At 34.0% G+C, this 12,368-nt stretch overlaps 1 protein-coding gene across 1 annotated transcript; it reads left to right on the top strand.

Moving 5' to 3' along the window:
• Positions 1–7,184, top strand: LOC143712668 (cadherin-4). Its single transcript, XM_077204604.1, has 11 exons — positions 1–94; positions 932–1,054; positions 1,188–1,334; positions 1,722–1,845; positions 1,936–2,114; positions 2,334–2,480; positions 2,626–2,808; positions 3,869–4,235; positions 5,395–5,607; positions 6,239–6,364; positions 6,542–7,184. The coding sequence occupies exons 1-10, from the start codon at positions 62–64 to the stop codon at positions 6,355–6,357; spliced, it is 1,635 nt and encodes a 544-aa protein (XP_077060719.1). The 5' UTR covers positions 1–61; the 3' UTR covers positions 6,358–6,364; positions 6,542–7,184.
• Positions 7,185–12,368: the final 5,184 nt, after the last annotated feature.

A 12,368-nucleotide genomic window follows, 5' to 3' on the forward strand; every position in this document is an offset into this window, starting at 1 on the left:
ACTTAGAACAAATAATAAGAAGTTCCTGAATCTGAGAGACAGGCCATTCCCGCTGCATAAAATGAAGGCTGTTGTGATCATTTTCCTTCTTGTAGTAAGTAACAAAGTGATTTTTAAATATATTATCAGTTCAGTAACAGTTTTCAATCTAATTAAATCTTATACACATTTTCTAAAACAAACTTAATGTTAAATGCACTTCTCTGAAAACCTATGGATTTAAAGATATAACTCTGACTAGTTGTATAATGTTCAAGTAGAGGTATTTTTCTGCTTTATTCTACTTGAATTATTGGATATTTACATATTTTGTCATTCAATACAATTCAGACCTGTGCTATTTTAGTATCATTGAAATACTACTAGTTTTCAGTAATATTTTGAATTAGTTTTGTTGAATTATGTCCAGTTTTCATTTTTATTTTAGATAACTTTACTTATCTAAGCATTTTTAGTAGATAAAAAAAAATCTCTATATTTTTATTAATTTTCATTTCAGTTTTATGTATTTTAGTACTAAATGAAAATTAAAATGTTTGCCTTGACAACTAGATTTTAGTTTTTGTAGCCTATGTTTTATTTTAATTTATTTAAGGATTAATTTTATTTCAAGTTATAAAAAAATATAGGCCTATAGTTTTAGTTTTAGTTACTTATAACCCAATTTCAGACATGCTTAAGTGAGCAGATACTTTGTTGGGGTGCCACTAAACTGGAAACGATTTATAGTTGCAGATATGGGAAGAATGTTGAAATGATATGAGAAAAGCTTTTCAAATAATTTGTGTTCAAATCTTGTACAAACAATCTAATAATTGGCTAAGTTGCATCATAACCGCCAGAACAGCTAACAGGTAATGACTTTATAAACAAAAATTATATTATTATGAAATGGAAACTGTAACTTTCGGTGTAATATTTTCTTTTCCAGAGTGTATGTATTCAGTGTGCAACCGCATCCAAACAAAACATACGCAAAAAGCGAGCCTGGGTTGTGGACACATTCTCCATGGAAGAGGAGCACAGTGGGCCTTTCCCATATAAACTGGGAGATGTAGGTGATATTGAACACTTTCTGTAGTAATCGGTCACTTTATAGCAGAACATCAACTGATGAGCAACTGATGAGCGCAGATTTCAGACTCAGACTTTGTCCTCTGAATGTTTACACCTTTTTTTTCTTTTAGTTAAGTGTTGAGGAGGGAATTATAGAGAAATACTTCATCCATGGACAGGGCATTGACAAAGATCCCAAGGGAATTATCTCTGTCAATTCCAACGGATCGGTTTATGCTCTTGGAAAAGTTGACTATGAGGAGCACAAGAAGCTAACAGTAAGTTAGGCCTGTTCACACCGAGGACAATAACTATACAGTTAAGATATAGTTCTAAAAATCTTTCTTAAAATAGCAGGGAATCGCTTTCAGAATGATTTTTTCCAACTGATAAACGATAAAAAAAACATTGAAAGCCAATCAGAATCCATCCTGCTGTAATAAGCTCGAGCATTTAGCGACAGATGACAAAACTGCAGCACCAAATAATAAACAGACAGATCGTTCACTGCGTGGACGCTAATATAGTCATCTTTAATTATAGTTATCTTCATAGATATCGTTCTAGGTGTGGAAGGGCCTTAAAAATAGTGATGTGCCATGTTAAATTCATTCATTTAATATTTTATTAATAGGCCTACTTACTGTTATTTTGTTGACTTGCAGGTCAGACTAACTAAAGAAAACTCAAACATTGTCATACATATTGTGATTCAGGATGTTAATGACAACACTCCTGTTTTCAATAAGGAAGTGTATGAAATCACAAGAGATGAATCAACACCACAAGGTACTGATATGCAAATCGTGTTTAAAGCAACTGGTTTCCTACAGTAGGTGTATGTTTCCCATGTTCATCTCTGTATTGTCTTACCCAAAGGTCAGCATTTGGTCACATTGCTGGCAAACGACTATGACCAGGTTGGCTCAGCAAACTCGTTGTTTACTCTGAGAATCGTTTCCGTCTCTCCCCAAACCTCCCATACTGAGTTCTTCATTGATCAAACTGGGGGACAAGTGACAGGGAAGATATCGTTCAAGGGATGCCTGGATTATGAGGTATCATGTACACAGTTTCTCTCCTGTTGCATATATAATTGAGCATTTAACGTAGATTCATGCTCTGGGATGCTTTTAAACTGTATTAAAAGAGTTAATAAGAGCCCGATGCTATCAAAAGCTCAAAGATCATGTGCTGCGTAAATTCAATCAGGCATGTCTAAAGTTTTGTTAGTGAGAGATATAGTATTCAACTTTACTATGCTTTTTTCATTGTAGAAAGTCCACAAATACACTATTCTGGTTGAAGCAAAGGACCATGGGGAAAAGGTGCAACTCTCCAGTACAAGCACTGTGATACTGAATATCATCGACAAAAACAACCATCTTCCAGAATTCACTGGGGAAATAGTAAATCAACCAAATGTAAAGCTTTCAGATGTTATTGCCAATTGCATTCAAGTTATGCTGTTTGACTTGTTTTTGATGATGAGGGTGGTTTAGACTCTCACTGAGTTGAGAACTAATAGCCACTAAGATCAAAATATGTTTGATGGCTATTGTCCCACAGGCTTCTTCATGGGTGAAAGCGCAGAAGAGCGGAGAACCTGTTTGTCGGCTGCCGGTGACAGATAAAGATAGCAGAGGATCTGCAGCGTGGAGAGCACGATACACTCTCCTGGGTGATAAAGCACAACACTTCAAGATTCAGACTGATCCTGACACCAATGATGGAGTCATAACCGTCACAGAGGTAAGGCTATTTTTCCTACACCTTTCATAGTCTGTGCACAGCTGTTCTTTTTTGGCTCTAGAACCAAAATGATGTTCACCTTTTTGTAGCGCCACATTTTCTTCAATATTTGTCCCTATCACCCATCAACAAAATAATTTTTTTAATGTTTTTTTTATTTGTATTATTATTATCATTGTAAAATCAGCAAGTTTCCAAAATCACCATTACATTTGAATGGGTTAAATTAAATTGAAAAATCAACTTCTACCTACAAAAAAGTAATTTTCTCAAACATTTTTTTATAATCCCCCATGTGAAAAAGAAGTGTGCTTAATTGTATTAAATGTGTGATGTACACTTTAAATCTTAACCATATATATATATTTATTATTATTTATTTTTTTATTTTACTCTTTAGATAGTATAATATCAATGAAATAAAGGGATATTTAAATGCACTTTAAATAACACTTATATGTATCTTTATATCTTTTATGCTTTTTTAAAGTGCACTTTGTAATAGTCTAATTAAAAGTTTTACTTTAAAGTACATTATACAATATATTTAAATACATGACACACAAATTTCAATATAAATGACAATAAAGTATATTTTAGTTAACAATAAATGGTTGTCATTTCATTCAGCTGTAACTTTAACCATATTTCAAAAACAATAAAGTAATTATGAAATTACATATAAAGATGTACTTTATTTGACCAACTAAAGTGGGTCAAAAAAGTTTAAAGTTCAGCTAGTTGCATCTAATATAAATTTAAATAATAAGTATATTCATTTACAGTATTTTATTTCTGTAAAAAGTGATTTTCACAAGGGCCGTCACGCTCTGTTTCAAATATCACTGTGATCTTTTTTGTGCAGTTTCATTTTTATCTTTTCCAAAGGTACAAGAGGATTACATGTAAATAATGTGTTAGGGTGTTTTTATATATGCTAATAAACCCCAAAATATTTTGAATGTAACTGGGCATATTTACAAACAAACAAAACTTGTCTCTGAATGCTTAATATTATTTCAGTTATGTGAATCATAATGTGATTTTCTCCCCCATGCAGCCTTTGAATTATGAAGAAAGATCCAACTTGAGCCTGACGGTCATTGTGGAGAACGAGGAGCCCTTCTTCTACTGTAGAGTCACAGGACGTCCCAAACACGGACTGTGGGATGTACAACACTCAAGAGGAAGCCCCAACTACACATCAGCATCCCTTCTCATCACCAATATAAAGAAAAATGACAATGAGCCCTCAGTGTTTGTGGAGATTGTGAAACATGTGGAGAGACTGGAGGCCAACAATTTGTACATGTGTCTGTCTGAGAAGAATACTGAGATCCCAGCTGTGGACCCAGACCTGTACGGCCCGTCAGTCCACTTTGAGCTGATGGGAGATGTTATGGGGAAATGGAGCCTTCATTTTAAAGGTAACAGAAAAATACTCATCTTGTTTAAAATTGTGCAACCGTCGGGTTCTGGAAGTAAAAACGGCATTCATTTTCTCCATAGGGAAACGTATAAACCTTTAAAGACAGTCCCACTTTAAGCTACGAGGTTATCACAAACTGCGCCAAAATTGCTCTTAAGCTATATATATAAATATTAGTGATGGGGCAAAATATCGATAGGGCAATTTATTGTTGTCCTTCTCCGTTTGATAAGAGAATCGATACGTTGGCGCCAAATATCGATATTTTAAGTAAGTTAAGTTAAATAATAGATACCCAGCCACGTTCAAGTCCAAAGTCTGGACCCATTTCGGCTTTTATACCATTGATGGGACACACAAAATCAACAAATAGTATACGAAGAAGCGCACGGGTAATACCACAAACATGCCAAGCCACTTGCAACGCCATCAACCTGATCTCATTGAAAATGTTTAATCTACTTAAAATGTTCAGTTTAATTTACAGACTGAAAAACTTTTTGTGCTGTATTCTAACAGTTTGGACTTGAATAAAGAGAGAAAACCTGCACTTAACCTTTTCACAGGCATTTTGTTTTCATGGTTAGACAGATATCGTGATGTATCATTATAGGACTGTCTAGCAATATATTGATTATCGCAGATTTGCTGTATCGTGTATCGTTTATCGTATCGTATCATGAGCCATGTATCATGTATCGTATCGTGAGCCATGTGATTTCCACACCTAATACATATATAAATATATTTTATATTGCAATAATCGCCATTGTTTTTCAATTACGTACTTCGCAATGCTTGAATGGGATTATAGTTCTTTCCCTAACTAAAGTCGTTAAGTACACAGTTTTGTATCTTTGTATTGTTATCTGATTTTCAAATACTTTTTTGCTTAAATTCAAAGTTAGTAGTGTTGTGATTCACCACGTAGCTGGGTAATAACTCTTTAAAGAAGCCTTTAAAAACAAATCCCTATGGGAAAAATTAACACAATAATGCACTATATAGCAACCCATGTACCTGTTTTCTGTTACAAGAAAAAGTGGCACAGTGATATATAGCAGAACACTGAATTATTACAGTAACAATGTAAAATTACCTTGTATAAGGTACCATGTTCATTTTCCAGTGTAACGCTTCTTCTGATTTCCTCCCAGACACAACTGTGAGACTGATCAAAGAGAGCGCTGTACGTGAGGGCAATCATGAACTCACCCTTAAGATCTCGGACAGCTGGAGCCAGGTTTCAATCCAGAGCCTCTGGGTTCGTGTGCGTAACTGTGATGTTTCTGCAGACTCCCGTGTGCTCAGAAGCCAGCTGAGCGTCACTGCCGTCACTATCATGATCATCAGCCTCTTGCTGTTGCTCGGTGAGAGAGCTCAGTTTCACACTCACTCAGGAGTGCGCGGAAATGCTTGTTTCAGTTTGTTTAGTTCATCCAAAAATTGTAATTATGCATTATGCAAGCTCTCTATGCATATTACACTGATACTGGAGAAAGTATTTTAATGTCACAAACAGTACACACTTCACTTTTAAATGGTGATGATATAAATTGTAGATGAACACACTACCGTTCAAAAGTTTGAGGTCAGTTTGATTTTTTTTAAAGAAATGAATACTTTTATTTAGCAATAATTTATTAAATTGAAGACAGTCAAGACATTCATAATGTTACAAAAGATTTCCATTTCAAACTAATTCTGTTCTTTTGAACTTTCTATTAATCAAAGAATCCTGAAAAAAAATGTTTTCAACATCAAATCTGCATATTAGAATGATTTCTGAAGGATCATGTGACACTGAAGACTGAAAATTCAGCTTTGGTCACAGGAATACGTTTTCAATATATTACAGTAGAAAATAGTTATTTTAAATTGTAATAATATTCCACAATATTACTGAATTTTACTGTATTTTTGATCAAAACATTTTAACGGTTGTGTATGTACCTCTAATAATCCTTTTTGTATGTGTGTTTTGTGATTTAAAATAAAAAGGGATGGTGTTGATGTCGATCCAGATCAGATGCCGTCTGAAGAAATCTTTGTACAGCACCTTCTCATCACTGGACACACCTGATCTTAGTTGTGACACCTCCGAACGACCTGAATCTTGATTGAATGGTAAGCACAGGAACATTTAGTCAGTTAGCACCATTCCCATCTATTTTGGCATTATTTGTTATTTGAATATCTTTTTAATTTGATATGATGATATGATGTTTGACTTTCATTTTCTGAAAGAACATATTGGAGAATCTAGAATTGGACTAATCTCAATTTCTGGTCCAAATTACGCAGTGTTTGGAGCCCGAGGCTTGTGGTCAAACTAATGTCCTTCAATAACCAGGATCAGCATCTTTACTTCACGTGAAATGAGACAGAGCTAAAATTAAAAAGCTACCAGACTTCAGTATGCCACCTAATTCACTGTGACAATGTGAAGGATTAAAAACAAGGATTTTTGAAGGATTATTATTATATTTTATCAATGCAGTGCATGTCGGACTGCTTGATTTTGCACTGTGATTGAAAAAGCAGGGTTGCTTTTGATTGTGTTTGTTCTAAATGTACAAAGTGAAGTGAGTGACTTTAGGAATACATTGAAACAAATTACTAGACTTATTCTGCATTAAGTGAATGCAGGCTGAATTCTCTGAATGAATATGCACTGAGTGAATGAATATGTATTAGGCCTATGTGTCAAATAATTATATCAGCCTGCAGATAAAATTTGAGAAATTCATAAACAGCCCTTAACATTTTCTCAGATCGGGTTGGTGATACTGTATCAGGGTATTCGTACACTGATATGTTTATAGTGTTCGTATGAAGACATTTTATACAAGTGAGAGATTGTTCATGTTTTGTGGTTATTGTTTTTTAATATTCTTAATTATATTGTCTTTATGTATTGTGCTAAAATAAAAAGAATGTGTAACCATTTAAATGTCATACATGGAGATACAACATATGTGGTGTGGTGGACATATTGTACACATACAGAAACAAACCCTTTAACTGACTTCTCAACCAAATGGTGGAGCACATTTTGAGTCACTATATTTTATTGAGAGGATTACCTAACTTAACTCAAACTGATTGAGTCATCTCTACCATCTGGTTGAGGTATGTTATGCCAAAAAAATCCACTTGATGTCACAGTGTCAATCAACAGCACTTGTCACAACACTCCTTCTAACATGGATGTCCGAAACAAATAAATCACCCCAGTCATGTGAACTGTTTTTGGTGAAATTTTGCAAGCTAAACAATCTTTTTTTTTTTACATATTACCCTATAAGAGCCCTAACTTTACAAAATGATTTTACTTGGTTCCATGAAAAAACTTAAGTATGTTTTTAATAATTTTTCAAAAACATGCTCAACCAAACGGTTGATTTGGCACATAACGGTTAACTGTCACCCCCCTTTTTGAGAATGGACATTACAATGCACTATTCAAACTTGGTTGTAATTCAAGAATGCTTTGGAATAAAGACATAAGTTTGGTCTTGTTTTAAAGAAAACAGTCAGCAGATTATTGCTGACGCAAAAGCACTTCAAAACATTAAAGTATGAAAAAGTTATGGAAGTTTTAAATTTACATTAAATCAAATATACTGTACTTAATATTTTTTCTTTTATATAAAATATATATTTTTTTTACTATAAAATTACTATAAAATCAAAGCCATATATCTAACCAAGTTGTATTCCAAATTTGAAGTTGATATCACAAAAATTGAAGTTCCCATGAGATTTTGTTTAGGCGTAATACCAAAGATGACATAAATTCCATTGAATTTAATTGTATGCATTATGTTGTAACAACTTAATAAATTTCTGTCCAAATATCACTTCGGTCACAAAATATGGAACCTTGAGACTCAGACCTTTGTGACAATGTGTTTGTCAATATTAGAAAAGGTTTTGATCATAAATAATGATGGGCGATGAAAAAGTATGGCAATATGTGTATGAATTCCAGTACCATTTTTTTTTTTACCATTAAGTGACATCTCAACCATTTGGTAGAGGCCGATATTTTAAAAATTATGGGATGTGTTGAAAAAAAATACATTGAGTCTGGTTACTAGCGACATAAGGAGATGCAAGAAATGCAAAAAAAAAAAAAATTCCATCACTTTTTTCTTGCTGCAGACCTTAAAGGGTTAATATTTTATAAAGGGTGGTTGCTGTTCAGTTTGCGTATGAGCAAGCTAGTGGCTTATTTTGTCCCTGCTGGATGATGAACTTATGTTTCCTTGATTTCCACATGATGATCCTACACGCCCGAAGAAGGAAAAATTAATGTCTTATTAGTCTTCTAAAAACTGACAGGACCAGTACACACATTCATAATAGGAATCATATCACCAGAAATCAGAAGACCATAATCCAGTATAGGGCAATCAAGCAATATTCGCATCGTCAAAAACATTCTCTCTGACAGACATTACTTGGCAAATTAGTATCAAATCTTTGTAGTTGGTACTAAGATGTCTTGTTAAACTAGTGAGATATTTTACATAATATACTTAAACATTTGATACAATTGCTTCTTCAACTATGAGCATGTTGGCCCTGTGTACTTTTTAGAAAACTTTTTAGACAACTCTTTGTTTATTTGTCAAAACCATCGTTTATGGGGGAGAAAATGTGTTTCTCAACAAATCTTAGTGCTATTTTTTTAGAAAAATAATTTGAACTTATATCCTGTATTTTCCGTCCCTCAGAATGCACATTTGTACACCTCTAATCACTTTATTCTGAGGTGGAAATAAACATTTGTGGAGTGAATTAGCTATAGCCTACTGTTTGCTAAGCGAAAAAAAAAACTTTATAGAGGCACGATTAGTGTCTGTGATGGAAATAATGGAATTTTTTTCAACAAAAAGAAAAGGTTAAATAAAACCCAGGGGCTGGGACATAAACGAAAGTGTTTGTAGTGGAAGAGAGGGGGTTATCTCAGTTCTTGATGAAGCTGTGTGTTTGTATCATAGACTGTAAAAAAAGATGGACGACACCCTTTCGTTCTCTTCCATTGACGAGAAGTGAAGCCGCCATTGTACCAAAGAGTAGAAGAGCAAGAGGCGAAACTATGATGCTTTTTTTGAAACAGCCACTAGGTGGCGCTTCGGGAGCGCGGCCGCCATTTTGGGGTGAAGATTCCAACTGGAGTTACTGGACAACGGCACAGATAACAGTTAATCTAATCATTAAATACACATTTGAGGTAGTTTTTCTTGCTTTATTGAGTATTTCTTTTTTATGCAACTTTACACATTTATTACTATTATTAGTTACCAACTCCACTAGGCCTGAAATATATTTTGTACGTTTTACACATACAAAAATGTAATATATGGCCATATGTTATATTTTAAATAGCATGACATCTATACATATATTTGACTTATCTGAGAACACAATATAGCCTATGCCTGCAACCTATAGGAACATTGATGTGTCCAAACATGTGAAGAAAATATTTGAGTTAATCTATATATGATACCATATATCTGCATATATTACAGAGTATAGTATTTCTCGCATATATGGACAACATTAAGTAAAAATATGTGACATATTTGTTTCCCACATATTTAATAAATGTATGTTAACATACATGCATGTGATACTGATGCATTGAAATAAGTATGCATACATGCTTCTTAGGCTACATATATTTAACATTTATGTGCATATACAGGGCAATTTATGGCACTTCCAAGAAAACGGCCATTTTTGCTATATTGTTTCATATATGTCTATGTGTTTTATATGAATTTTGCATATATTCTCATATACGCAGCAGACATGGGCACTGACATTAGGCTATATATGTAATTTACTTATATTGACATATTACATTCCTGTATGTAATCCCCTGGATCATGCTACAAACATGATGATCTTATAGAACATGATGGACAGTGGCTGTGTTTTTTTGTTTACATAGTTTTGCTTTAACGGTCATTAATATAAAATAGTAGCTACTGCAAAAAAACAACAACAACAACAACAAAAACAGTTGACTGTAAAGCTATTTATTGCTGTTATAAATATTGTCCAACATTCCGAATGATCTGATATAGCATGTCCTTTACTTACTGTTATATGTTGGTATCAGTTTGTAATGCTAGTCTAGTGATTGTACATTATTCTGTGTTGTCATCATTCAGTTTGGATTTGATCTTTAATGTAGGCTACTTAAAAAAAACACACAAAGCAGCTGGTATTGCCATAGAGACAGCAAAAAGCTAGTGGATAATGATGTGAAGTCCGGCTCTTTTCAAAGAATCGGCTTTTAGAGCGGCTCGTTCGCGAACGACACATCAACACTAGTGGACTGCCGAGGCGCTTTCACCCCAAAATGGCGGAAGCGTAGCGCTGCTGCTGGGCGCGTTTGTTGCAATGGAACGTTCTATCGAGTTTCGCCTCTTGTTCTTCCCCGTTGACACCGCCAGCCACACGCAGCGACAAAGCGACATGATCCCATTCATTTCAATGGAGCACTGGCGACTTCCGGCGACATCCATAGATATAAGGCTTGTTCGACTTCAACCGGCGCTGCACAGACCGATCGGTTGATGACATCAAAGTACCGCGAGAGCGATTAGAGAGCAGACGGCTCCTTATGTTTTTGAATAGCTCTCGCGGTACTTTGATGTCATCAACCGATCGGTCTGTGCAGCAACGGTTCAAGTCGAACAAGCCTACAATAAACAGATAGACTCCCTATTGGCCACTGGAGCGTACGTCGACGGCGCCGCCATATTGGTGAAGGCAACTTTCCCATACCTCTCATACCGGTAATAGAGAAAAATGCACTTTTAGTGTGCTGCACAAATCGCCAAACAACTGAAAACAGGTCTCGAGGAATTACCTTTCACAAGCAAGACTGAACAGTTGTTTCTGGTTGTATTTGGTCATGATATAATTAGTAATAGTAACGTTCAGAGGATAAAGGCCGCGAAATTTAAAAATACTACTGTTATTGTGTCACGAAATGTGGTCTTAATAGTTTTTCAGTCGACAATGTAGTTGTTTAAAGCTCAGATCTGTGGTTTATTTAAAAATATAGCGCCTATTTAAAAATGTAATCGGACGTTTTCGGAGTTGTGAGATACAGGTGATCACCGGGCGCTCAGCGCTCATGTACCCCGCCTGGAACAGCCTTACCTCGGCTAGTGCTTCTGACCTTCTACAGTTTCATAACTTTATATTTAGGCTATTTAACGTTGTATCCTGCTGTGTGTTTGACTGAATCGTTTACTTTCTTTCTTGTCTTGTATAGCTTTTTATACCTTTTAGGCTACTTATACTGTTATGATGGGTATTACTGATCAATAAAACTGAAATTTAACAAAAAAGATACAGGGTTGTGTCATTTTATTTTATATAGCCTATGTAGGAATATTTTAAAATATATAAATTATATTTGCATATTTATACATTATCTTCACTGTATGTAGGCCTACATAAAATAAAATGACAAATCTAATGTCAGTTTAATGATCAATATTATAATGTTTCATATTTTTTTCATATTGTCTATATTATTCTGCAATTGATATTACATTGTATTTGCTGTTCTTATTATTATTGTTATTATAATATTATACCACTTGCGATTATCAATCTATTATAGTTATGCTATCATAGTCACTAACTTATTATTTTTACTGTCTATATACTGTAGGCCTAATTGATATTTCTTATTATATTGCTATTATTATAGTATTATAAATAAACTATATGCTATTATCAATATTTGTATGATTGTTTTATTGTACTTATGATATTATATAACTATACTATCCATTACTATTTTATTTGCTGTATACTGTTTGTTTATTTAATTGACTAAACTTTTTACTATTACTTCTCACTTTATCTTATATTTACTATTTGCATTTCACTGTAGTTGTACCATATCATATGTATTACCATAAAGGATCCATCCGTTATCTTTGTTATTGCTAAAATCGGGTCAATCACAGAAAATGTTTTTTCCAAAATAAGAAAACTTTATTTCATTTAATGTGAACATTAAATTAAATCTCAGTATGGGGGTCTTCACAATTCTTAACCAAGAATAAGAAGCCAAATAGCCTACATG

The sequence above is a fragment of the Siphateles boraxobius genome, unplaced genomic scaffold (genome assembly GCF_051911475.1).
Source record: "Siphateles boraxobius isolate OS27281-9 unplaced genomic scaffold, OSU_SipBor_1 50, whole genome shotgun sequence".
Taxonomy (NCBI): domain Eukaryota; kingdom Metazoa; phylum Chordata; class Actinopteri; order Cypriniformes; family Leuciscidae; genus Siphateles; species Siphateles boraxobius.

What these genes read in the sequence shown, in the direction of transcription:
- LOC143712668 (XM_077204604.1), top strand. Translation starts at nt 62, where the DNA reads ATGAAGGCTGTTGTGATCATTTTCCTTCTTGTA. An exon ending in TCCCATATAAACTGGGAGAT is followed by an intron (nt 1,055 to 1,187) that starts GTAGGTGATATT and finishes TTTTTCTTTTAG; the next exon opens with TTAAGTGTTGAGGAGGGAAT. An exon ending in AGGAGCACAAGAAGCTAACA is followed by an intron (nt 1,335 to 1,721) that starts GTAAGTTAGGCC and finishes GTTGACTTGCAG; the next exon opens with GTCAGACTAACTAAAGAAAA.